At 48.8% G+C, this 26,567-nt stretch overlaps 1 protein-coding gene across 3 annotated transcripts in view; it reads right to left on the reverse strand.

Annotated features, from left to right (window-relative positions):
- Window positions 1-26,567, reverse strand: part of UBE2O (ubiquitin conjugating enzyme E2 O) — a 59,212-nt gene that overhangs the window by 9,503 nt on the left and 23,142 nt on the right. For all 3 annotated transcript variants that reach the window (XM_087441658.1, XM_004432799.3, XM_087441656.1), the window contains exons 2-7: window positions 4,665-4,724; window positions 4,438-4,548; window positions 2,070-2,167; window positions 1,483-1,546; window positions 619-762; window positions 59-168 (exon numbers count right to left, since the gene is read on the reverse strand). In XM_087441658.1, coding sequence (XP_087297784.1) covers window positions 59-168; window positions 619-762; window positions 1,483-1,546; window positions 2,070-2,167; window positions 4,438-4,548; window positions 4,665-4,724 — 587 coding nt within the window. The remainder of the gene's footprint in view (window positions 1-58; window positions 169-618; window positions 763-1,482; window positions 1,547-2,069; window positions 2,168-4,437; window positions 4,549-4,664; window positions 4,725-26,567) is intronic.

The raw sequence follows: 26,567 nt of genomic DNA on the forward strand, positions 1-26,567 counted from the left end.
CTTGCTCAGGGCATGCCCCTGGGGTTGTTGGAGTGGGCGGCACGCTAGAGCCACTCACCTGCCTAGGTTTTCCTGGGTGATGACAGAGGGCGGGGGGCTGACGCTGTCCGTGCCCCCTGGACAGAAACTCTTGGTAATCCATGTGACTTTCAGCTCCACAACCTGCACCTGGAGTTGGTGGGTGGGACAGGGCCATGGTCAGCAGGTTTTAACGGCTCTCACTTTAAGCAGCTGCCCAGAGCTCACCTGACCTCCAGAGCAGGAAAGCAGGTCTTCACAGTGTAGCACCAAGTATGATACCCTCAGAGCAGGCCCCACCCGTAACTACAGCCCCACCCCAGGATCACCACCAGTTAGAGCCCAGTGGACCTGCCACTTGCCACTCTTCCACCTTGCTTAACCCAGGTTGGTCAGGCCGGGAGACATCCTCCTATTGGTCATTCCACGACCACAGCCTGCGTTCTTTTTATCCTCAAAGCCCTCTCAGATCAACGGGGCCCAGACGCTGAGTAGCAGGGCTTAGCCTTCAGAGCAGGCAAGGAAGCCGTGTGCAGAAGCTCAGCTCCAGTTGGGGGTCAAGGACTCTGACCCCACCCCTCATTCATCCACAGCCCCTACCTCCTCCACCACCACTCGGAACTTGCTCTTGGTGCTAAGCACAGGCTTGACTCCCGAGAGCCAGTGGACGCTGGAGAAGATCTTGGCGGGGCCAATGAGCACCTGGCCTGGGTAGAAGCCGTAGGAATCATCAAAAAACAGACCCTGCAGGATTTGGGGCCAGAGGAAAGTTCTTGTGAGCCATGCCTCCTCAGGGAAGGTGCTCTCTGTACCTGCCCCCCACTCCTTCCCTGGCCCCTGCTCACCCAATACCTGCACTCCCCCACAGGCTAAAACAAACTCTAAGGCTCCAGAGCAGCACCTCTCAAACCTAAGGTGCCTATAAATCACCCAAGGATCTTCTCAAAATGCACATTTGACTCACTTTGTTTCTAACAAGCTCTCAGGCCATGTGAATGTTGTTGGTCGAGGGGGTGACACTTTGAGGATTAAAGCTCTAGAGGGTAGGGGTCCCCAAACTTGATCATACACACACCCCCTGAAGGATACCTGTTTACAAATTGTATCATATACTACTGTTCTAAAATATCAGATTGTAGTAAAATACTACATATACTCGAAAACAGAAAAATGGAGATTTTTAAAAGAATGAGCTGAAAAATTAACAAAATGCAAAGAAAAGTTCTAATACTTTCTGCCCACACCCAAACTTTTAGACCTTTTGGTACACATCCACCCCTTTTCTAGGAAAACACTTTGCCTAGAAGCAGCACTTAGCCCGGGACAGCTACAAGCTCTCTGCTGAGAAGTCTTCCTTCCTGTGCAGTCCAGAGGGCTAAGAAGCATGAGATTGGTGGCCGCCCTGAGGCCCGCCCCCAAGAAGCCTCCCCCACCAAGAAGCCCGCCTGGGTGGAGCAAACAAACCGAGTCGCTGACGTGTGGGCAGACATCATAGAGCTTGGCACCATCTTCTGTGTTCATGGAGCACCTGAAACAGTGAACAGGGGCTTGGTCTCACCAGAGCACAGTGACTGAGTCTCAGGGGAGGCATGGCAGCCAGGACACAGTATGGTGCTGATCAATATCAAAAAGAGTTATCCAGAGGCGTCAAATGTCAGCATGCCTTAAAATGGCAAAATTCATGCTCTTTCCACAGCTCAGCCTCTGTACTGGTACAAGTGACTCTCCTAAAATGAACAAGACCCTGACCCCATATCTGAGGGCTAACCATCACTAAAGTGTCTAAAATAAAACATCAGCCCCAGCAGATATTCTAAAAGATAATGCCTCTCTCCCCAAGCCAAGAGGGAGCAAAGAGCAGAAACTGAGTGAGAGAATTAGGCCAGAGCAATAAGGAGACCAGCCCAGGGTCAGGCCCCAAATGCCTGCAGCATCTGCCATGGCTCTCGATGAAACCCATCATCACAGGCCCATGAGCAAACACCCTTCTCCCCTCTTTTCAGCAGGCTGCTGCTGCTGAGTGGACGGCTCCTCTGTGGCGAGACATGTACCTGGCACCGTTGGACAGCTTCAGGATGATCTGGTTCTTCAAGTCATAGACTTTCCCCAGCCAGCAGTCATAGGCAATGTAGTCCCCATACATGAAGGGCTGCAGATCAAGGGGACGGGGGTGTGAGAGATGGCAGATGACACTGGTGTCCGGGGCATCAATTCCTCTTTGCCCCACTGAGACAGAGGAAGAAGGATCTAGATAGCTTATTGCCTGGACCAGTCGGCTACTGGACCTAAATAACTGCTACAATAGGCTTTCCCCCCAAGTTCTAAGTTGCATCCCAACTCCCCTTCCCAGTGAGGAGGAGGAGGTGGTGGGGGGCTGCCTGATGGTGATGGTGAGTCATGCAGGGGCCTGACAGCATCCAAAGACACAGGACTCTTGGGTGGGAGCGGGCTGTGGAGGTGGCAGGTGGAGATTGGTTACATGGATAAATAAGTAAAGTGTTTTAAGTAAATAAATAAATATACTGAGGCTATCAAGGGCCAAGTTTCTCACTGTTGGGGAAGGTACTCACTAATATATAACGGGGAAGGAGAGAAAGAATCTGGGGTGTTGAAATGGAATTAGAGGTATCAGGATGAACTCATACATTTTAATGTATACATAGAATAGGTACTGACAAACTTAGATGTGTGTATGTCTAAATGTGTAACATACAGTCATGAGCTGCAAAATGATGTTTCGGTCAATGACAGACCGCATATACAATGGTGGTCCCATAAGATCAGTACCCTATAGCCTAAGTGTGTAGTGGGCTATACCATCTAGGTTTGTGTTAGTACACTCTATGATGTTCACCCAACAACAAAATCGCCTAACGACGCATTTCTCAGAATGTATCCCTGTTGTTAAGCGATGTATGACTGTACGTGCATTTCCTAGTGCTGTCCTGAAAGGGACTAGTAGCAATTAGTATACCTAGCACGCATTCAGATCTTGGTTTTTAAAATATCATTCTCCTCTGAGAGGAACTAAGGCTCCTTGGAGAAACAGCTGATTCCAAGGCTAGATCAGAACAAAACACAAGGTGGAAAGTTAAGAAGGTGCTAGAAAAAAAAATGATGGGGACATGTCCAAAGGACACAGACGCCAGCTTGAAGGGGTGCCTATTGGCCAAATCTGGGATACCTGAAGCAATAAAACAAATAATGGTAGTAATGGATTACAACCAATTGAATAAAACAGGAATCTCTGAGTCCATACTGATATAAAAAAATGAATAAATAAATCAATGGGGCAGAAGGTAAAGCTCTTCCACACAGTAGAATGCCAACTACTAAAAATGAGGAGAGAACAATGGAGTCATAAAATTACCATTTAGTGACCATCAGAGTGCTGGGTTGGTTCAGGTGGGAATTGTTAATGGAGACTAAGGCTGGTGGATTGGGGTTTGACAAGCAACAGGTTATTAACACAATCCCAGAATATCTCCCCACAACAGATAATCAAAAGGGGTAAATGGTGACTTGATGGTGGAGGGGCATAGCAGACACCCACACAACCAGGGATCAAGGTGAGCATTCCCCTGGTGCAGCCACTGGAGGCTATGGGTCAGGAACGAGCTCAGCGGCACTTATGGGGCAGTCCTGCCAAGAATGCAGGGCCTGAGGCTGATCAAGAGGCAACGTCTGAGAGCTCCAAACTCAGAGTCATCCAACGGAATGTATGAGGATATGGAAGACAAAACAAGACTGAACAACTGTTCCAGACTGCAGGAATCAGGGAGCCGACAACTAAATGCAAAGTGTGTTTCTGAATGGAATCCTAGATGAGAAAGGGAAAAAGGATATTGTTGGGACAACTGAATGGGGTCTGTGGATGGGACAGTAATCTATCAGTGCTGATTTCCTAAACTGGGGGCTGACTGGTGGTTACAGGACAGTGTTTTTGTTTTGGGGCAATACACATTGTGGTACTTAGCGGTCATGGGGCATCCTGTTTGTAGCTTGCTCTCAAATGTTTCAGCAAAAAAGACTATAGAGAGAGAAGGAGATGTGGAGAAGGAGGGAGGAAAGGTGATGGAGCAAATGGGTGAAATGTCAACAGCTGAGGAACTTGGATGATGCAGGGGACATAGGAACTTACAACTTTTCGGTAAGTTTGAAATCATTTAAAAAATAAATTATTGAAAAGAAATTTGTTAAAAAAAAGTGTTAGAGGAGAAAGGAAATGACACCTGAGATCTATGTTGGAGATGTCAGGACGCGTCTGACCTCATGTCTATGTGGCTTACTCATAGGAAGAGACAATCAGCTTACAAGGGAGTGAGCTGACCTGGAAGGCGCAGCACTTGCGTGCCATGGAGAGGACCGGAGAGCAGAGAGAAGAAAATCAGAAGAGGGCTGGCAGGTGGGGAGGCTCACCCAGATGTGCTGGAGGTCCTTGCTGTTGACAGGATAGATGATACAGTTGGTGCCGATGAGCTTGACGGCGCAGTCGATGCTGACGTCTATCACAGTGCCACACTGACTGTCCTGGGGAGGAGAAGGCATCCAGGCCCGTGTAGGTGCACAGTGCCAGCCACCACGGGAGACCCGGCCCAGACAATCCCTAGGCAACCCCCCACCAGGGGTGGGAACGCAGGACTCACGGTGGATCGCATGTGCCGGACCACATCCCGGGGCACCACGGAGCGGTCCTCTAGTTTTAGCTGTAAAAGAAAACACAGATGTGAGAGGATGGCCTTTGAAGTCACTACAGAATACATTTTTCTTCCAACTTCTTCGTGGAGTGTAACATACATACAGCTAAGTGCACAAGTCCTAAACGTTGAGCTCAATTTTTGCAAACTGTACACACCCCCTAACAGCACCCAGATTAAGAGACAGAACTCCAGGTACTACCTCCCCCACCGAAGGCAAACATTATGTTTACTGGAGGTAATTCTGATCATACTGAAAAGTATAGCTAAATGACAGATCACACGAGGCTTCATTTATTTTATTTTTTTTTAATTTTTATTTATTTTTTTCCCCCAAAGCCCCAGTAGATAGTTGTATGTCATAGCTACACGTCCTTCTAGTTGCTGTATGTGGGACTCGGCCTCAGCATGGCCAGAAAAGCAGTGCGTTGGTGCGCGCCCGGAATCCGAACCCGGGCCACCAGCAGCGGAGCACGCGCACTTAACCGCTAAGCCACGGGGCCGGCCCATAAATTAAAGATTTAACGGGCCGTTCCACAGAGAGCAAAACATTTTGCTATAAGTGAAATCCTTTTTCTACCTTCTGCAGGTGCCTGCCCTCCGACCCTGCTGATGAGTGCTGAGTACAGAGTAGGGTGGAGGCGGAGCATGACACGGGGCTGTGTGGGTCACCCTGAAGCCTGCTATCACCTGACACCACCTTCTAATCTGGGCTATCCTTCCTGACCACCTGCAGCCTGTTCCTTATCTACTGCGCTGCGGAGGACTGCGGGCTGCTGAGTAACTCTCAGGACAGCCGGCTTTTGGAGCCTGGCCAGCTGCATAGCTAGCACCTGACCCATCCCTCCATGAACACCTAGCAGCAGCCGCCTCTGAGAGGACAGCCAGGGCCTCATGAGAGCCACCCCATCCCTCTGCCGGGCACTGGATCCCCCTCCAACAGCCCAGCCAGGAGATGGTTCTCCACCTGGCCAGGGTGTCTTTGCTGGTTCCCCAAACCTGGGGCTGCTCCTCTGAGTTCTTCACTGAGTCATGGTAACGGGTGCTCTCTGTGACTGCCCACCTCCAAGACCCCAAACCACAGGGATGGAAGAGATCTTCTTTCAAACACCACCACCCAACTGAAGACTCCTCAAGCTCACTCTCCCTACTCCAAGCCCTGGGGCATGGAAAGGTGACCTCTATGGAAGAACTGAGACATGGAAAGAGGAAGACACTGGCTCAAGGTCACCGAAATTTTGGCAATGATGACTAAAACAAACTCTGCTATCAGTAGGCTGTGACTTACAAAAAAGTAAATGGGGAAGCAAGGGGCACTCCCCCCATCAACAAGCAATGGAGATTTTCCTACAGGGAACGTAAGCCATGACCCAGACAAGAGAGAGCCCAGGTGTTAACTAGGCACTTACGTGTGGCAGCCCTGAAACGTGAGGCACATCGCTCACGTCCACATGTATGAAACGGGGTGACAGCAGCCGTCTCCAAGTGGTTGAGGGGATTAATAAGGCAACGAAAGCACAGACGGTCACAGGGCACCTAGCACACAGTAAGAGCTCAGCAAACACCAGCTGTGATCACCCCACCTGACTCCGTTGTTCCCTGGGGCATAGGCTGAAGACGCTGAGCTCAGGCTCTTCTTCCCTCCGCTCAGAGATCCCAGCAGGCTTAGAGGGGCCATGTGGAGCCCTGTAAGGCTGTGCTGGGGTGATGGTGCCACTTTTCTAACTCAAACAACTTCCTATCCTGTAACCCTCTGTGCCTAAATCATGGTATTGAAAATACCATGTCCCCACCCTATCGCAAACCTCTGCTCCCATTTTAGACTTCAAAAAGCCACAATTGCAGGTCTTGACAAGTTGCCATAGAAACCAGAAGTTGCAGTAATGGGAAATCCAATGAGAGAGGTACCGCGCTATGTGGAGCGGGAGGGGATGTCATCTTTGGTGTGAGCTGCAGCAGCCGGCACAGGCTGCCTCACCTGCTCAGGGATCCCTGAGAAGAGACCCAAATCGAGTCTGCAGATATGTTCCGACCTCGGCATTTGTGTTGGTCCCTGAGAGAGCTGCCAGGAAATGAAGGGAGTGGCACAGGCGCAGACTCTAAATCAGTGCAGTCGTTGGTGGGACACTGCACAGCCTCACTGCACCCTGGCTGTGGGACACTGCCACTGCCTGCGGGCTTAGGGGAAACTGAGGCTCCTGCTCTGACAGGCTGAAGCAGGAACAACACAGCTAGTAAAAGCTGGCATGACTCAAGGCCAAAGGCAGGTTTTCTCCTTCCTCTCTTTGCAGAACCTCTGCCAAGGCCTGCAGGGCTGGCAGTTCCCAGTGTCCTGGAGAAAGGGAGCCTGGTTAGCTAACGCTGTCCTCTGGATGTGGCTCTCCTGACCTGCGCTGGGCCTTTTGCCAGAGTATGACTCCACTCCACTGTGAAGCTCGGTCTCCAGGCTCCTCTAATCTTCCATGACAAGGGCTTCTCCCAAGCCCTGACAATGCTGGGAGCAGAGTGGGAGGGGCAGGGAGAAGAAAGGGGTGCGGTGGCCACTATTCTGGCTATATTCCCGTCCCTTGGGAATTCCAGAAAATGAGAAAAAGGTGCCTGAAAGGGCTTAGGACAACTTGCAAGGCTCTCCATTCTCTTTACAACTTTCTCTCCCAATTCCCTATGTCCCACCCACATTGGGCACTGCCTTTCTCCAAAAGCCGGTGCTCTCCCATCTATCTGTGTGCCTCTCCATTGAACAGTTCCTTCCAATGTCCTCCTTTCCTCTCCTTGCTCCCGTCACAGGCTACCTGCATCAATGCTTTCAGTATCCCCATTTTGGCAGGAACCTCTGTGCTCCTGGGGGTTCAGGAGCTCTGGAGTCCTCTGCCTTGCAGTAACAGCACAACCGGCGTTTACCACGTTCCACGCAGTTTTCTAGGCACTTAATGTATTTAAACCTATGAAATCCTCCACGACTCTATGAAGTCTACTATTATTGTCATTCCCGTTTTACAGATAAGTAAACTGAGAGAGAAAAATAAGTAACTTGTTCACGGTCACACAGCTCCTAAGTGGTGAAGCTGGGACCTGAACTCAGGCAGTCTGGCTCCAGGGTCCATTCTCTTAGCCACATAAAAAGCTCACCCCTCCCCAGAGCTGCAGAGATAAGAACAGAGTAAAACATCTTTCTGGCCGAGCCACACATTCTAAAAAACAGTGATTCTTCTCCTGGTTATAAAAGCAATAAATGCTGTATTCACTTCTGGGGCATGTGGAAGGCAGCTGTTGTGGCCTCTGACTGCGGATGTTGTCAGGGCCCTGAATGCCTACCAAGGCCTCCAGGTGGGAGAAACCATGGGGTCTCAGCAGTTTGCCCTCTTCTTATCCCACTCTAAAAGATCAAGGACCCTTATCACCGGCATCAGACACCACAAGAGGCTAACACTAGAGGGCAGCGTGTCTGCTCTCTGAAAACACCAGATTCTAGAGCAAAACTAAGCCATAAAACATAACCATGTTTTGTTAGGTGCACCCTAAAAGTAGTTTAAAAAAAATTGTTACTAGGGTGGGATCTGAGGTGGTGGATGGATAGATTTCCACTGTCATCACAGGCTCTGAAATTCTGAACCCCTGAGGTGGTGAACTATTAACATTTCTTGAGGGAGAGATGTAGCTATCAGAAGTTTCTGAACAGAAAAAAAGAAAAGAGAGATAACACACAAAAATGTTAGTGTCTCTGAGTGAGGAGGGCTCCAGGTGGTTTTTAAAAATGAAGATGCATCACTTTGGACACTTCTGTGACATGACTGCAGGCACGTGCCTGGTGGAACCCGAGAACCGACAGCCTTTGCTCTCACTGCTTCTCTGGAAACAAGAGCCTCAAACACCATATCTGCCCTCCATAGAGAGGGATTCTGGCACTTGCTCTGGGAGAGGAGAGCCAGGCTTTATGGAGGAGTTCACTCATCTGAGCAATGATGACTGAGCACCTTCCACGTGCCAGGCGCTGGGGAGACAAGTCCCTGCTCTCGCAAAGCTTACATTCTAGTGCCGTGGAGGAGACAGACATGCACACACACAGGTCAGGTGGTGCTAAGTGCCATACAGAAAAACAAGGCAATACAGAGTATGCGTGTGAGAGAGACTGGTAACGGGAGGGGAGCAAGAATGAGTTATTTTAAGTGGGTGGTCAGAAAAGGCCACTCCAAGGTGACATTTGACCAGAGATCTGAGTGCAACAAGGGAGTGAGCTTTCCAAACAGACAGAAGAGCTGCCATAAAGACCTTGGGTGGAGTGTGCTTCGAGCGTTCGATGACCAACAGAGAGGCCAGTAGGGCTGCGGCAAAGCAAGCTCCCAAGCGAGTAGAAGGAGACGAGGCTGGCTTGTTGAGGCCTTAGAGACAGAACCACAGGAAGGACTTGAGATTGCATCCTGAGTGAGATGGAAGCCCCAGCAGGGCTCTGAGCAGAGGGCGTGCGTGACAGTAATGTTAAAAGGATCATCTGGCTGTTGGCAGAGAACATGCTGTAGAGGGGTAGGGAGACCAGTTAGCCTAGTGGTTCTCAACTGGGGGCAACTTTGCCCCCTGGAAGACATTTGGACCGCCTGGGACATTTTTGGTTGTCACAACTGGGGGAAGGGGCTTCTAGTATATAGTAGGTAGAGGCCAGGGATGCTGCTAAACATCCGACAATGCACAGGACAGTCTCCCACGACAAAAACTGATCTGGCCCAAAGTATCAGCAGTGGTGAGGCTGAGAAGCCCTGAGGCTGTACGCAGGATGGTGTGCTGAGGTCACAGCAGTGAAAGGATCACCCTCCAGATACAAGAAAGGTAGAGCTAATGAGGTGCTTCAAGTCAGAAAGCAATACAATTCAAGAGAAGGTGTGGACGGCAATCATGGGGAGAAGGCAACATGGCAGGGAGGCTGAGGACCTCCATCCCACCCCTATTTGAGCTCCAAGGAGCTCTGCCCTGGCCAGGAGGACCACTCTCCTCCCCTTGTCCCCCACTGCCCAAGGTGCGCACTGCTCCCCTGAGCTGCAGTCTTGAGGCCCACCGCTGACAACACAGCAGGAACAACAAGCTGGTCCCATGACTCTTGGTTTAGACCCTCACTGCTCTTGACTGACCTGGAGGAACCCACATTCACTGTATAAAAATGTTCCAAGGACAGAAAAGGCAAACTGAGGCTGATCAATAGGTTGAAAATACAAGGAAGCTGATACCAGAAGCTACTTTCAGGTGGATTTGAACGTCACATACCATGTAGGACTGGGCGGCCCTAAGGGCTAGCCTGATCAGTGGAGGCCAAGCTCTTGCCCTAGGGGAAAAAGGCAGCTTCATGCCTGGTCACTAGCACCAGCATCCAGAAGGCTAATGGGACTTCTGGTGCGAAAGGGGAAGCTGCAGGAAGTCCAGCAAAAGGCAAAGGAGGGGCCTTAAAGGTGCCTAAGCATTATGTCAAGGCTGGAAGCCACCAACCCACCACTGTCATCTCCTGTCAAACTCTGGGGAGGGCGAAAACATAGAGGAGGAGATGTGGGTGTTCTCCTTCAGTCCCACAAGAAGAAAACCAACCCAGTCTTTTCTGGGGGTTAGTGATGTCATCAATACCAGATCTTCAACTGACAACTGGGAGTAGCTTCAAACACAAAAGGTCCAGCATCACGCCAAGTACCCACTGGGGCTTAATAAACAGTCTTGGATCGCAAGGACAAGCTGACTGCCAGCCCCAAGCTGTGCCCCTGATGAGTGAGGGGAAAACCAGGGACAGCTTGCAGTGGCCCCTGGGTTGAGTTTGTATTCAGAATGAGGCTTTACCTTCACTGGACTGAGCCAGGCCCGAGACCTCCGGAAGCCTCACAGTGCTCAGCGAAGAAAACAGAATCTTTCTTTGGAAAAGAAAAACAAGCCACCCTGCTGCTTTGCCTGGTGAGGGGAGGGGAGGGGAGAGAGAAGTGGCCCAGCAGACACACATAGGAATTAGGCTGTTTACCTAGGCCAGGACTCAAAGAACAAATTCCTGAAAGAAATATGAGGTCAGACCAATACTGGAAATTTCTAAAGGCTTGCTACTTCCTAAAGAATATAAACAATCTGAGAGACACCATCTCTCCCACACCCCATACAGCTTGAGCTGAGTGTGAGTCTTAGACACAGTGGAAAAGAGTAAAACAGGTCAATGGAGCTTCTAATTGCGTTGGGGACCCCAAGGCCTCCTAACCAGGCCCTCTCACCCTCTCAGCTGAGGTCATAGACATTGAAGAAGGCCCTTCTAGTTCTTCTGATGTTGTCCCTGAGCTTGAAGGGCCTAGCCACGCTGCCTGTGGGTCTACTCCGCTGTGAGTCCACCTCACTGTGGTGGAGCAGCCCAGCTCTACTACAGTACAAGATGGAGTAGGGCTCAGGGGGCATGCTGTGAGTGCACATATAGATGCTTTGCTGGCTGACAAGCCCAGCTCAGTTTTGGGGGGTGGGAATAAAGGAAACCATTCAGTAGGATCTTTGCTAAAACCTAGGATTGAGATCAATGAAATTTTTTTTTAGTGATCCCTACAGATTCAAGGCTAGACAAGAATACAAATGTAAAATGATGTACACAGTCTTTAAAGAATTTACAAAGATCTGGCATAGAGATGGGTGGGGAGGGGGAAGGGCAGGCCTAGCAACATTAATCCCCTCCCTACAATGCAAATGCAACTTGGAAGCCAGAGAAGCTACTTATGCCAGATTGCAAAGTTTATCGCACAGTATGGAATTCTGAAAAAGTTTTGGAAATCCTAGAATGGAATGCTCCCTAGAGCAGTGTTTTCAAATTGTGCGTCATGACCCATTAGTGGGTTATAAAATCAATTTAGTGGGTCATGGCCAATGTTGGGGTGGCAAGGAGAAAATGTCTGAGTGCATCACACACGGGAAGGCTAGGTAGTTTTGAGAAAACTGTTCCAGTTGCATATATAATGTATGGGTGTCCTGGGTCACAATATAAAATGGATATTTTATGATGGGTCACTTTCAAGAAGTTTGAGAGCCCCCACCCTACCTGTCTGCCCAGTGCCCGTGCCCGGCTCTGCTGGTTCTCTCTGGCTAGGGTTTCCTCCCGTTACAGCAAGAGGAGAGAGACATCTCTTCTCATCAGAAGCTGGTCTGGAGCCAAAAAACAAGCAAACAAACAAAAAACCCAAGATCTATACATTTACACACAGACACTGTGGGAGTGGGGAACTTTTAACCCTTTCTGACGTTATTTAAAATGTCAGTACATTGGCTTTCAGAACAGTGAAACTGGGAGTGGCAGGAGTTGGCACTGACTGTGGGTTGGAGCTGGGCTCCTCTTCCAGCTTCTTCCTAAGCCCGAGTTTCCAGCTCAGTCTAGATTTGGGGAATATGACTGGTCAGTGATTCTAGCGTATGCCAGTGTAAGGACTTTCTCAGAGCAGTTGACCATCACGTGGCTGAGCCCCTGAAAACCCAGCAAACAGCAAGCTGCCCACCTGAGGATAGAGGTTTTACCAGCAAAACACAAATGGCTAGAGGGCCTCACATGCTTGGGGAGGAGAGGGAGGACAGCTGGAAATGGGTGGGCAGTGTGGAAGAAAAGACAAGCGCTGGTGCCCCTAACTAGAAAATTCTGTCAATCACATGCTACAGAAACCATTAACAGAAGCTATGCTAAAACCAAACACTGAGGCCAATCAATCCAATCGTTTTTGAGTGTTTTCTATAGATTCAGAGTAAGATAAGAATACAAATATATAGGAATGTGCCTTGGCTTTAAAGATCTTACATTTAGATGGGGGAGACAAAATTAGAATACCTGGAAACATTTATACACAAGTCAACACACTGTTGAGTGGGTAGAGGGACAAAGATTCTAGTTTCTAGATGGCAGGTGGGGGAAAGCGGGCAGGACCAGGCTACATGGGAACGGTCCATCAGAGATGCAGACAACGGACACCCTCCTACCCCACTTCAGATGAGAATTGGCCAGGCCTAGGTACTTTCAACCCCCAGGGGCAGCCCCTCCCTGTTCCCAGGGACTCCTCTCTCTGAGTGCACACCGCAGACCAGAAGCCTGCAACCAGGGCTGGGCAATGCAGCATGACTGCAACACTGCCTGGAAACTGCAGCTGCAGCTTGCTAGCTTGCTGAAATGGCTTGGAGGCGCAGCCTGCCCGAGGGCACAGAGAAAGGGGACCAAGTCCAACTGCCTGCTAAGTGAGGGGGAAGGACCAGGAGCTGCGCCTGGCAGTAGGCCAGCTGGAGCCTGGGCAGCAAAGCTGAGTCTCACCAGATGCTGTGGTGTTTGGGATGCAGCAAGAGCAGGCATAGAGAAAGAACCCAGCCCTGCACTCCGTGTCTTGGCCCTAGGCTTGTCAACCTGGCTTACAAAGGACAAAACGGCCCAGGACTCCTGGGTTTGAAGGGGGGGGGACAAACAGGAAGCTTTAGGAGGAGGCCTCTATCCTCAAGAAATATGATTAAAAGGTAGAAAAGTAAGGAGGATGATTTCACGTTCTGTTCTTGCGGCTGGGCTGCTGGGCATCCTTGAGAGTAAGCAGGGAGCAGGCCAACTGTCCAGGCACAGGGAGAGCTCATGGCCTCAACACTGCCTTCCAGACCCCCACCCCTACAGGTCTTATGTCAGGTGAGTTCACACAACAACGATCCAGGGCAGTACTCACATCAACAGACCTTTACTGAGCCTGTGCTGTGCAGAGAGGAACCCTGCATGCTCTGATTCTTCCAACCCTCACAAGCCTCATGTGGGAGGCACCATTACCATTGCTCTCACCCCACAGAGGAGGCCGGAGCCTTGGACAGGTAAGTGACCTGCCCAAGGCCACCCTGGCGCCAGAACTCCAGAGCCTTGGCTTTGCTAGCTTATCCTTCCGCATTTGGCCTGTGTGGCCTTCCAGCACGAACCTTGCTACCCCTGGACCATTTAAAGCCGTGCTGACACTCAAAGTGTGGACCCTAACCAGCAGCCCCAGCATCTTCCGGAAGCTCATGGAAAACGCAGACTCTCAGGCCCCATCCCAGCCCTGCTGCCTTGGAATCCACACGTTAACAAGGTCTCCAGGTGACCCGTGTGCACAGAACCTCGTCCTCACACAACAGTGGCTCTTAGAGAAGGCATCATGATGGAGGGCCCTGCCCCAGGCTCACTGCTCAATCACACCCTGAGGATGGTATTTTGAAAATAGGCATTCTAAAAAAGTTTCTAAAGTGATTTTGATACAAATCCCCAAATCCCGGCTATTTGAACTGGCATTTTAAAGGCAGCAAGGGAAAAAGAGAAATAGCTAAAAGGGACTATATCCGAGTCCAGTGGGGCAGGCCAGGCTCATTTTCAACTACAAGGGACCTCACGTGGAGGAAACGCAACCTTCCTGAACCTGTACCAATCTCTGCTTGTTTCTCAAACACCTGCGGTTACTATTTGAAGGCAGATGAAGTGAACACCCATCCTGGGGTACTGGGCATCACTCAGCATCAGCAACTGGCCTGGCGACTCTGACAGACGGAATGGCTCCTGGGGCTGATGCCACCTCTTGGTTTGATCATTAAGTCTTAAAACCCTCGACTGCCCACCCCTCCACTGCCATTTCTCCCGAAGCTCACCCACAGCAACTCATCTCAGGATGAGATGGCTCATTGAGCCAGGACTGAAATACAAAGGAAAAAGCAGAATCACTGAGCCTGGGAGGAAGAATCCCTCCAATCCTACAGCCGCAGTGAGACGAGGCTGCAGCCCACCTCAGGGAGCAGCACACAGCCCAGTGGCATGAGAAGCAGGTCCTGCAGAGGCCACAGCGTTGCCACTCCTCAGCTATGTGAGCTGAGGAAGCCCTGTCACCTCCTTGGGTGTCAGACGCCTCACCTGGGACAGGCAGCCTCTGGGCCTTTTCCAGTGCCAAAGCTCGCTCCCTTCACCATCTCCAGGGGCCCTGGTTTCTATCTGCCCAGCACCTGGCCCTGCCGAGGGGCCACAGGGGCAGTCTGTTTGGACTGTGCATCCCTACAGACCCCCCAAGCAGGCTGGCTTAAAGGAAACGATGTCCCTGGTCTGCATGGCCTGAGAAAGCCCCGTGACAGGAGCACCAGGGCACAGCCTGAACCAAGCCCGACAGTTTCTCTCCCGAGGAACTTACAGCTCAGCTGTAGAAAACACACACATGAGATTAACATTCACAAAGACTGAAACAAGATACAAAAATGAACATACGAGTGCATCTTGATTTAGATGCCATTACTAAAAAGTCTTTTATAAAATGAAGGAATTTTAGGTATACCAGGGGAGCAATTTCAAGAAAAGTCACAGGAAATCTTACAGTATGCAAATAACCACCCTCCTATTTATAAGGTCAAAATTCTCCCCGCCTTTTAATGAGTACAGACACACCCACTCACGGTGATGAGGAGGTACGACCCAGAGTGAATCAGAGCATGGGAGAGGGTGCTCTGAGCGGGGTCTGTAGGGGCTATCACTAACGTATCTTGGCAGAGAGTGCTACCCAGGGCTCTAGAATGCAGGAGGAAACTGCACGGGCAAAGGGGGTCCATCAGGCAGGCTACCTCAGGCCCGGGTGAGAGTGGAGGGTGGGAAGGAAGAGGAAGGCGTGCCTGAGTGCATCACAGACCTCATTCAATCCCCACAGCCACCTGAGGAGGAAGGGCTTCTCCCCATTTCGGACAGGAGCGGTGCAAGGGGCAGTCACAGAGCTGGGAAACACTGAAGTGAGCCTCTCCCCCAGTCCCACTCCTGGGAGGGCAGCCTTGCCACCCCACATTGCTCCACGGTGAACAGACACCAGCACGTGAGACACAGGACCCTGGCCTCCTGATGATCTTTTCTGTACAATTAAGCATGAAACCTTCTTCCTTCCTCTGGGTTCCCCCAGGTCCCATGTAGGAAGGACTTCTCAGCCAGACCTCATATTATCACAAACCTGAAGGAGGACACCCACTTCTAGATACCAGGCCTTAAAACCAGCAACTACAAGGTGGCATTTTGGCTGACCACACACTATTGGGCTGGCCTTTGAAGGGCAACTGGTGAAAACCAACAAATGGCCCCGTAAAATGGGGGTGGAGGAAGTCTAGATATTTAATTCAGCAATGTTGAAATAGCAAAAGATTATGAAGAAAAACGGAGGCAGCCTCAACAGGTCCCTTGGGGAGAAGCCTAGGCTTTAAGGCAGCTATTTACCAGACTCCTCAGAGCTCTTTAAAAATATAGATTCTTGATTTTTTTACCCTAAACCTACTGCATGAATCTCTGCATAAAGCCAGAAATCTATTTCTTTTTTTTTTTTTATAATTTTATTTACTTTTTCCCCCCCAAAGCCCCAGTAGATAGTTGTATGTCATAGTTGCACGTCCTTCTAGTTGCTGCATGTGGGATGTGGCCTCAGCATGGCTGGAGAAGCGGTGCGCCAGTGCGCGCCCGGGATCCGAACCCGGGCCGCCAGTAGTGGAGCGCGTGCACTTAACCGCTAAGCCACGGGGCCGGCCCCAGAAATCTATTTCTTAACATTCCCTGGGTGAGCCCAATAATGCACAGGCACTAAGCCCTCAAAACGACGGCCCAACTTTGACCTCCACTCAGGTGGTCCAGACCCTGGTCTAAGCCAGTGCACTGACAGATGTCAAGAACAAAGCCCCAGGCTCTGGCACAGCTTTTAGCACGCACCCCCACTGACCAAGGGACCTGACCCAGGCCAGCTGCTACAGGCGGCAAAGTGCAGATTCCACCAGCACGCATCCTTGGACACCTGGGGGAGACGGTTTTGCCGCCTTCAAGACTTCTAGGCAGGAAGGCAGCTCCTGGGCCTGCGCTGTGGCCATGAGAACATGATTTTTAGAGCCGGGCTACTGGACTGGAACAAGCCAGCGCATAAAACGTGGTTCTCCCCACATGTAAGAACTCCAAGTCTGAGAAAGAACCGCCCTGGCAGGCAGGGCGTGTCACTGCCTGGTCCAAATCCTCCAAGATGCCCACCAGGACCTCAGCTTACAGATGTTCCCGCTCCCCTTTCTTCACCTTCCCCACTGTGAACCCACAGAAAAAATGACATAATCTGCAAAATGATGTAATCCTTGGTCAACAAAGAGCTGAGGTCTCATTCCCGCAGTGGCTCGTGATATCGAGTCTTCCCTCCACTTAGAACATCTGCAGTTCCTTCAGTCCACGCTCCCAAATACTGAGAATCAGCTGCTAATCAATAGCCACACTCTCTGCAAAATGCATCTTACCTTCTGAAGCAGACTCAGACTGAAAGGGATTCACTCAGCACTGCTATTTTTAAAAATGCAAATATGGTAGGAAAAGGCAGTAAAAATAACACCAGAGTCCTGACCCAAGGTTGATCTTTCCTCAGGGGCCAAGTTCTCAGTGATGTAGGGGTGGAGTGCAGGGGGAGCAGGGTGGCTGATCTTCCGTGGAGCTGTGTTTGTATCACACCTGTTAGCTCCCATCGGAAAAGACCGTACAGACTCCCCCACACCACTCTACAGACACAGAGCGGAGCCATAGGGAATCCACATCAGAGGGGCGGGCAGGTTTCACGATCCTCCCCGGAACGACTATGTCAGAACAATGTTGGTTCTCTACTTTCCTCAATTCCAAAACTACATCTTTCCAAGACAAACTGGGGTGGGTGCTGCAAACATTTACCAAGCAGGAGCTTGGTAAAGGCACAGGAAGCCAAGGAGGAAGAGATATAACACTCCTGGGTTCTAAAGCAAGCTGGGGTCTTGCAACACTCAGTGATGATCCTGACAGCCAGATGGTCCCAAACTGCTGACAGCCTTCCAAATTGGCCGGATCCACACATGGATGTCATGGCCAGAGAGCCCCACAGACAGGCTGACCTGTCAGTAAACCCCTGTCAGGGGGTCAGTAAACACGGCCTTGCCACTCCCCAGCGCCAACCCTGACAGTCACATCTTCCTCTCCTCAGCCCCCCACTGTCACTAGAATTAGGTCAGGGCAGAATCAGGTAGCCTGCCTTGTGAGCAAAGATTTCTAACAAAATTAAGCACAAATATTTAGCAGCCCGCTTCTGGGCTGAGTTTGTGATAACTGGCATGGCCAGGAAAGTGGAAAGGACTCACCACCACCCACTGGAAAAAGAGGAGACGAGGAAATACCTATTGGTACTGTAGACTTATCTCCAACAGGCTCTTCGGTCCTCTAAGAGGAAAGGGGAAATAATTTCCCTTGATCCCTGGGCCCTAGGAGCTGGCCAACAGGTTGCTGGATTGGAAGGCTGAAGAAGAACCAGAAGGTAACACCAGATTGGCATCTGAAGAATCCTTCCCATCTCCAGTAGGTTGTATCCAGATATTCTCAAGGACTACCAATCCTAAGTGGAGGATGACGGCGACAGATGAAGACGTCTCAAGGACTCTGCTACGGTCCTTCCTTTAAGGGCCAACCAAGCCACACGAGGGTGAAGGCAGGCCTGCGGCAATGGTTTTGAAATCTGTCCATGTGTAATAAGCCACGGGAAGCACCAGGACATGTGTGGCACGTGGTAAGTAATGAAAAATGTTAGTTCTCTTGCCTCCCATACTCCTCCACCTCCTTAATGCTGTCCCAACTACTTCAGAGTTTACTTCCTCATCAGTAGTTTGAACTGTCCTGAAACAGCAGATGATGTACAGAAGCTGTTAAATGAACTACACAGGGAGAGAGTGTGACACAAGGCGCCTAACACTAACCTGGCTTTTCTCAGGCCTGAGCTCCAGTCCTGTCTCTCCTCTATGAGGGGCTTGGCAGGCACAGATCTGTGTTCCCAATGTTTTGCTTACTTTGACACTTACTATAAGCTGCCCACTTGATCGGACTGTAGAACATCCATCCATCCATTCATTCACTCATTCAACAAACTAAACACCTACTAGGATGCTAGATGCTGTGCCTACCGCTAATGAAACATCAGGAAACGAGAGACTCAGCTGCGCAGAGCCAAGAGATGGGTGGGGAGGGCGGGTAGTTCACGAGCCATCGATTGACGAGCGCCAGCCTAGGGGGAGTATGAGCTGCCACAGGAACAGTCATGGCTTTTACATTTGCCCCAGACAGCTGCACCCAAATCTTTGCTCAGATGTGTCACCTCCTCAGAAAGGCCTTCTCTGACCACCCCATCCAGAATTACCCCTCCTCATTCAGTATCCCCCTCCCCCACTTTATTTTTCTCACAGCACTTGCCATTCCCTGCATCTGTTACCGTCTGCCCCATCAGAATGTGGACCCCACGAGAACAGGCACTGCTCCCACCGTGTCCCCAGCAGACAGCCTAGAACACAGAAGGTGGTAAAATACATACTGCATGAAAGAGTGCAGTGAGGAGTCGCTAGAGAGATGTTGGAAGAGCCATAGGAATGGGAACAAGTGTCAAGAAATGAGTGGTCAGCAATGCCCATGCTGCTAAGAGATCCAGGGCCACGGAGACCTGAGCTCAGAGGTCCCAGGGGGTGGTGTAGGCAGAAGCCTTCCTGGAGGGCGCTGGAAAAACATTGGAGGGTGGCAGCTCCCTCAGGAATTATGACTGAAAGGAGGAAAAAAGGAGGAGGTAGGTGAAGGGGATGTGGGCTGAGGAAGGGCCTCTTTTTAAGACATTAAAAATAGGGTCAGGCTGGAAGCTGCTAAGGGAGAGCTGGAGGATCCAGGTCTGAGAGGTAACCCACAGAGGAGCCTACAGCACAGTGTCTACGAAGGAACCAGATCCCAGGCACCTCCATACCGAGGATCTCAGTTCAGAAACCCCACTACCGCTAGAAGGTCAGGTTTCCCAAACAGCAAGCCCAGAATCCATTACCCAAGTGACCTCCGCCGCCTTCTCTTGGCAGCAGGCAGCACTGAAGGGCTTCTGCTTCTGCTCCCACCTGCACCTTGCTTTAGCTTCAAATGTTTGTGAGCAACCAGCTCCCAGTAAGACTCTCTGTTGGCAGCCACCTCTTTATATATATGAGCTGTCCCCCAAACAGGCCACGAGCTGCTCAAGGGCAGGGGTCCCGTTACACCTCTTTATCTCTGGTGGCTGGCACAGTGCTTGCATATGGTAGGCACACAAGTATTTGCACACTACCTGTGGTCATTATCCTGGCCCAACGGCTCAGCTCCCAAACCCCACCACCAGCAGCCTCTTGGTCTAACATGACAGTTCTGATGGGTGTCCACAGGCACAGGGATTGTGCATGGTGGTGTTCAGGGTTCACAGGCTGGTACCTTTTCCAGGGTCTTGGAGGGTGGGATTGAGATCAACCGGCAGGCTAGAGCATGGGGGGACACCCGCCCTTCCTTGCTCATTGTCACCCTGATGTTACTTCCTTCATTGTGAGCTTTAACAGAGCTTTAAGACTAGTCTTACACGGTAGTGGCTTTTATGAAATTGGGTCTTTTTTGGAAGCAGTGGGAAGAGAGGCAAGGAAAAAGAGCCTCATGGGGGCCTCTGTGTGTGTGTGTCTGTGTGTGTGTGTGGTGAAAAAGCCCATTGACTACAAAGACCTTTCCTGATTCTCAGAAGAGTTATATAAAAAATTGGGTAATAAGAAAAATGGGAGGGGGGATTACCAGTAGCTTCAAAACACAAATGTTAGCACCCTTAAAAAAAAAACTTGACAGCTTTCCATTGCTTGAAATTTGAAGGTCGAATTCCAGGAATTCAGGTAGAATTACAGTTCAAGAAACAGACTTTAAAATATAATACTTCAACCTTTATTCTTAACACTGCAAGTTCAACTTGATGCTCGCAAAGCCAAGGGAAATACCACGACTTCTGGAGGCCCTGAATGCAGCCGAAAAAAATCTTAGGAGGTTTCTGTCTGCCTAGATGCTATGGACACAACCTACACACTATCCTAAGGCATCTGTGTATGGGTAAGGAAATTTTTTATTTAACTAAGGGCTAAATACAAAGTGTTGGGACTGGTATTATGATAGAGGATCCATGGAAACAGATTTGGGGTAGGAAGTCCGTAGTTAGGAAAACTTTCTTCTCTACTGTCTATCTTCATATTTTGCCAGACATAGAACAGATATGGGTAGGAATTAAGACTTCCATTATCTGCAGAAGGGTGCCAGGTAACCACCTCTCCTGGTCCCAGATCACCATAAGAAAGACATCACTGCTCTGGTCTCAGAAATCCATCTTAAGCCAGGGGCAAGGAATTCTCCTTGCAACTGAATCTGGCAGGGACTAACTCAGTTACGTTTCTTCAATCGAGACTGTACTAATGTAGGCTGAAGCCTCCAAAGGAGAAGGTGGGGCATAAAGGGCATTCACCCAGAGCAGCGGGGGAATCAGCACCAGCAGAGGGAAGACATGCAGTCCTGTAGGTCGGCACTAGGGACTATACAGCCCGTTCCATTTCCACACCTGAGCGGATTGAGATACTTCAACTCATTTTATAAACTGTCAGTGACAAGCCAGCCACTGTGTACAGGATGGTCCCTGGCAACCACAACAGGCAGGCTGGAGCCCACAGAGGCTGCGAGACCTGGGCAAATCGCAAACCCTCTCTGGGGCCTAAGTTTTAAAATGCCTACTAAGGAGCACGCACAGGACTCGGAGACACATCGCTAGGCACCTGCATTGCAGAAAAAGAACAGCACAGGTGACCGTAATCGGGGAGCCAACAATCATGCTGTTTGGGGAAAACAAGCGAGAGCTACGTGAAAAGCAGTGCTACCTGGAAAGGTGAGGCAGTCTTTCTATTCCATTTTGAATCAGTCAGCCTTTCTTTTTTTTTTTTTAGATTTTATTTATTTTATTTTCCCCCCCAAAGCCCCAGTGGATAGTTGTGTGTCGTAGCTGCACATCCTTCTAGTTGCTGTATGTGGGACTCGGCCTCAGGATGAACGGAGAAGTGGTGCCTCGATGCGCACCCGGGATCCGAACCCGGGCCACCAGCATCGCAGCGCGCGCACTTAACCACCAAGCCACAGGGCCGGCCCTCAGTCAGCCTTTCAACAACATTAAGTCCCGTTTTGATTATTATACTAACAAAATGTAGAGAAATTGAGCAGATTCAGAGCAGTGCTAGAAACAGGACCTATGAGGAAAGAGGGAAACAAACTCTAGGATCGAAAAGAGAAGTCCAGGATTGTCATTTCTGTCTTCAAGTCTATGACTTTCATGAGAATGCTGAACAATTCTAAAAGTCTGTGGAGAATTTAAATTAAAGTAGGGGGTGGCAGGGCAAAAGGAGGGAACCAGGGTCAGGAATCAACCTCTAGAAAGGGCTTCTTGAGTGTTGATCTGCATGCATATTGTTAAAGACCCCCAAGGAAACAGACACTTCTCTGTCCCTCCTGGGTCAGATCTGCACGAGCCACATTTGGCTACTGAGCATCTGAAATGTGAGCAAGTCTCAACTGAGATGTGTTATAACACAGACAGGATTTCAAAGACTTAGTATGAAGAATGTAAACTACCTCATTAATATTTTTTATATTTGTTACTTGTTAAAATATCTTGGATCTATACTGGCTTAAATAAAATATATTAAAATTAATTTCACCTGTTCCTTTTCACTTTTTTGTGTGAGGAAGAGTAGCCCTGAGCTAACATCTGTTGCCAATCCTCCTCTTTTTGCTGAGGAAGATTGGCCCCAGGTTAACATCCGTGCCCATCTTCCTCTAGTTTATATGGGACGCCACCACAGCATGGCTTGATGAGCAGTACATCGGTCCACGCCAGGAATCCGAACCTGTGAACCCCAGGCCGCCAAAGCAGAGCACTCGAACTTTTTCTTTTTTTTTTTTTGCTGAGGAAGACTAGCTCTGAGCTAACATCTATTGCCAATCCTCCTCCTTTTTCTTTTCTCCCCCCCAAAGCCCCAGTAGATAGTTGTACGTCATAGCTGCACATCCTTCTAGTTGCTGTATGTGGGACGCGGCCTCAGCATGGCCAGAGAAGCGGTGCGTCGGTGCGCGCCCGGGATCCGAACCCGGGCCGCCAGTAGCGGAGCGCGCGCACTTAACCGCTAACCCACGAGGCCAGCCCAGAGCACTTGGACTTAATCACTACGCTACCGGGCCGGCCCCCCTTTTCACTTTTTTAAACGTAGTCACTAAAAAAATCTTAAATTATGTATGTGGCTCATATTGTATTTCTGTTGAACAGTGTTGGTTTAAACCAGTAAATTCTTAAAAAAAAATCAAAGAATACCAAAAGGCATTACCACCACACAAATTAGCAGTTCTGTCTTACTGTCTCAATAGTGTTGCCTTGAAGCAACCACTTTCTGACTTCTTATTTAAGAATATTCGTGGTTTGAATGTTTACCCATATATATGAACAATATGCTTGCACCTCTAATTCTTAATTTATTAATTGCAGACATTATCTATTGACTTCCTGTCTCTTCCGTCTCCCCCTGACAATGATAATTTTGTCAAATACCTATCCATAACTTTTCCAAGCATGCTCAAATAATCCATCAGGTGCTTTCTGTCTGTTTTGGACCTCTCCCTTCTGCAGAATTTCACCCTGCCTCTCCAAAATATGGACTTTCTTTGCTGCCTGTATGGAATCTTGTTTCCTGAATCCCAGAAAACTCCCTTGTTTTGGTGAAGCACACCTCTCACCAGCTTCCTGAGAAAGGGTCCATGGGGGCACATTTTTTTTCAGTCCTTGCAAACCTGAAAAGAATTACCTGACAGGTAATTTGGCTGGATATGGCATTCCCTTGGAATGTTGATGCTCTGTGGTCTTCCCCCTGAGGACCTCCACTGTAACCAGCGTGTTTACTCTGTTTAAATTCATGGTGATCCAGGTGGGTTTACTTCTATCACCTTTAGGGCTTTCTATCTACCATTACTTTTTCTTTGCTCTCTTTTCTTTATTTTATTTTATTTTTGTGAGGAAGATCGGCCCTGAGCTAACATCTGCCAATCTTCCTCTTTTTTTTTTTTTTTTTTTTTTTGCTGAGGAAGACTGGCCCTGGGCTAACATCCATGCCCATCTTCCTCCACTTTATATGGGGCACCGCCACAGCATGGCTCGACAAGTGGGGCGTCAGTGCGCACCCGGGATCCAAACCAGCAAACCCCAGGCCGCCGCAGCAGAGCGTGCACACTTAACCACTTGCACCACCGGGCCAGGCCCCTCTTTGCTCTCTTTTCTAGAGGAATGACCCAGTTTTCGTAATTCTGAATATTTTCACTCTATTGGTTTGAAAGCTCTCAATCCTATTTCTATTCTCTTAGTGATTACCCTTAACATTTTAATATGTCTACTTGACTCACAGAGTCTAAAGCAAATCAAGATTCCCTCCTACTCTCCCCAAACAGTTCAAAGATCGTAGAATGTGTTCATTCAAATCATCCCCACTCTTGTTTCCACGTATTGTCAGGATAGTAGTTTTTAATTCTCCTCAAACTAGTAATGATCAGTGTTTTAAATAAGCACTGTTAGTGCTTATTTAGATCTACCCTCATATTTCTGACGTCTTCGTACACCATTCCTTTTTGTCTCTCTCCCTCCTGGGTTGTTTCCTTCTTCCTGAAGTACAATGAAGGTCTGTTAGTGAATAAACTCAGTTTTTTCTTCCTGTGAAAATGACTTTATTTTGTTCTAATGAATGATAAGCTAGTTACTGAAAACTAAGTCAACAACTTATTTTCCATAGCATGCTGAAGATTTTATTCCATTGTGTTCTGGCCTCTACTGTTACTACTTAGATATCTGCTGAGTTTCAATGTTGAACCTTGGAAGTAATCTGTCTTTTTCTCTCAAGCTGCTTTTAAGATGCTATTTTTCGGGCCGGCCCCGTGGCTTGGCAGTTAAGCGTGCGCGCTCCGCTGCCGGCGGCCCGGGTTCGGATCCCGGGCGCGCACCGACGCACCACTTCTCTGGCCATGCTAAGGCCGCGTCCCACATACAGCAACTAGAAGGATGTGCAGCTATGACATACAACTATCTACTGGGGCTTTGGGGGAAAAATAAATAAATTAAATTATTGAAAAAAAAAAAAAGATGCTATTTTCCCCTTTGGGGAACTCCCATTAGGTTGGGCCCTCTCATCCTATCCTCCGCCCTCATTACTTCTCTTCCTTATATGCCATCTCTTCATCTCGCTTTGCTGAATTCTACTTAACTTCTTCAGATCTATTTTAGAGTTCATATAATTCTGTCTTGTGGTGTGTCTATTTTGCTATTTATCATTTCCACTGGGTTTTAAATTCAATGGCTAGGGCCGGCCCTGTGGCTTGGTGGTTAAGTGCGCGCGCTGCGATGCTGGCGGCCCGGGTTCGGATCCCGGGTGCGCAGCGAGACACCACTTCTCTGTCCAGCCTGAGGCCGAGTCCCACATACAGCAACTAGAAGGATGTGCAGCTGTGACATAACAACTATCTACTGGGGCTTTGGGGGCAAAAAAAAAAAATAAAATGTTTAAATTCAATGGCTAGAGTTTTCATTCTGGAGGTTTTGTTTGGTCTTTTAAAAAATAGCCCTTTTTAAACATATTTGTGTCTTATTCTTTCCTTTGTTTTCTATTCTTTCTTTTAGCCTTTCAATCACTTTAAACATTTATATTATAATCTCTTCTATAATCTGAAAGTTTTAAATGTTGGAAGTCTTGTTGGGACACCTGACTCTTGCTTATAATTTCTGCATGTTTAGTAATTTCCTAGCATGAGCTCAATCATTTGTGGAGATTGTAGGATTCCAAGTGGCCAGCATTGCGGAAGGGTCATCCTATACAAGTTTTGCTTTTCCTTTTGCAAGGAGCTCCAGGGGTATCACTAGCCTGGTGCTAGCTTGGGGATTCCTAAAACATGTGGGAATTATAAATACAGACTTCAAACTTGGATGCTACAATTGCTCATGGAAGACTTTCCCCCATACTTCAGAGTGTGGGGCAATGATAAACTTCCTGGTCATTTCTCTGGCCCCATGGGGGACATTTTCTCCCTCTCTTTTATCCCTTTTACCAGGGAATAGCCCTTTGAGTGGATTTCTATTTCAATTCTATACTTTACATGTTCCTTAAATTCCAAACTTCTATTATTATTAGGGTCTGTTTTCAGGTCTAATAAATGCCCCCCTGAATTGCCACGACATCAGTAGGCCTACTCTGCTCTGGATTGAAGTTCCCTCTTTGATTCTGGTTTCTTGCTATCCCATTTCTTTCTTACAAGCTCAGCTATATATTTAAAATCTTTGTTATACTTTACATAGCATTTCTAAGTGATTGTAGTAGGAGTGGTTCTACATGTGCTCAATCTACCAGGCTAGACTGGAAATCCACTCCACTGCCTCCTAGCTTCCTATGAGGTTGAAAAGCCGATGCATCTTCACTCCCAATCGTTTGTCTGTTCTCTCTTTGGAAGCTTTATCCCTGGGGTTCTGGAATTAGACAATGCGCCAGTTAGGACTTTTTCCATTCACCATCCTGGAACCTTGTGATCATCAACTCCGGAAGCACTTCTGATTTCTTTGATACATTTCTGTCCTTCATTTTTCCCTTCTCTCTTTATAGATCTCCTCAAGTCAGACGTTTGTATTCTATTTCCTGGGAGTCTTTGTCAACTCTTTTTTTTCCCCCTAATATTATTAAGTTTTTAATTTTCAAGAACTCTTTTTGTAATTTTTATAGCATCCTGTTTTATTTCATCAACAAAATATTGGCTCTTACTTCTCTGAGGATATTCACTGTGTGTTCTGAGGGTTTCTTCTGTTTGTAGTACCAACTCTGTTTCCTCTGATATATCCCTCTCTTTGCTTGTTTTAGCCTATATCCTTCACGCTGGGGATCTTCTGAAAATGTTCAGTGATCTTTGGCTGTCCATTCCTATTTAAACATGAGTCATCAGGAGACCTTTGTGGGGACGGAGCAGTCCTC

This window comes from Ceratotherium simum, chromosome 16 (genome assembly GCF_057802395.1).
Source record: "Ceratotherium simum simum isolate JZ-2026a chromosome 16, ASM5780239v1, whole genome shotgun sequence".
NCBI classification, from domain to species: Eukaryota; Metazoa; Chordata; class Mammalia; order Perissodactyla; family Rhinocerotidae; genus Ceratotherium; species Ceratotherium simum.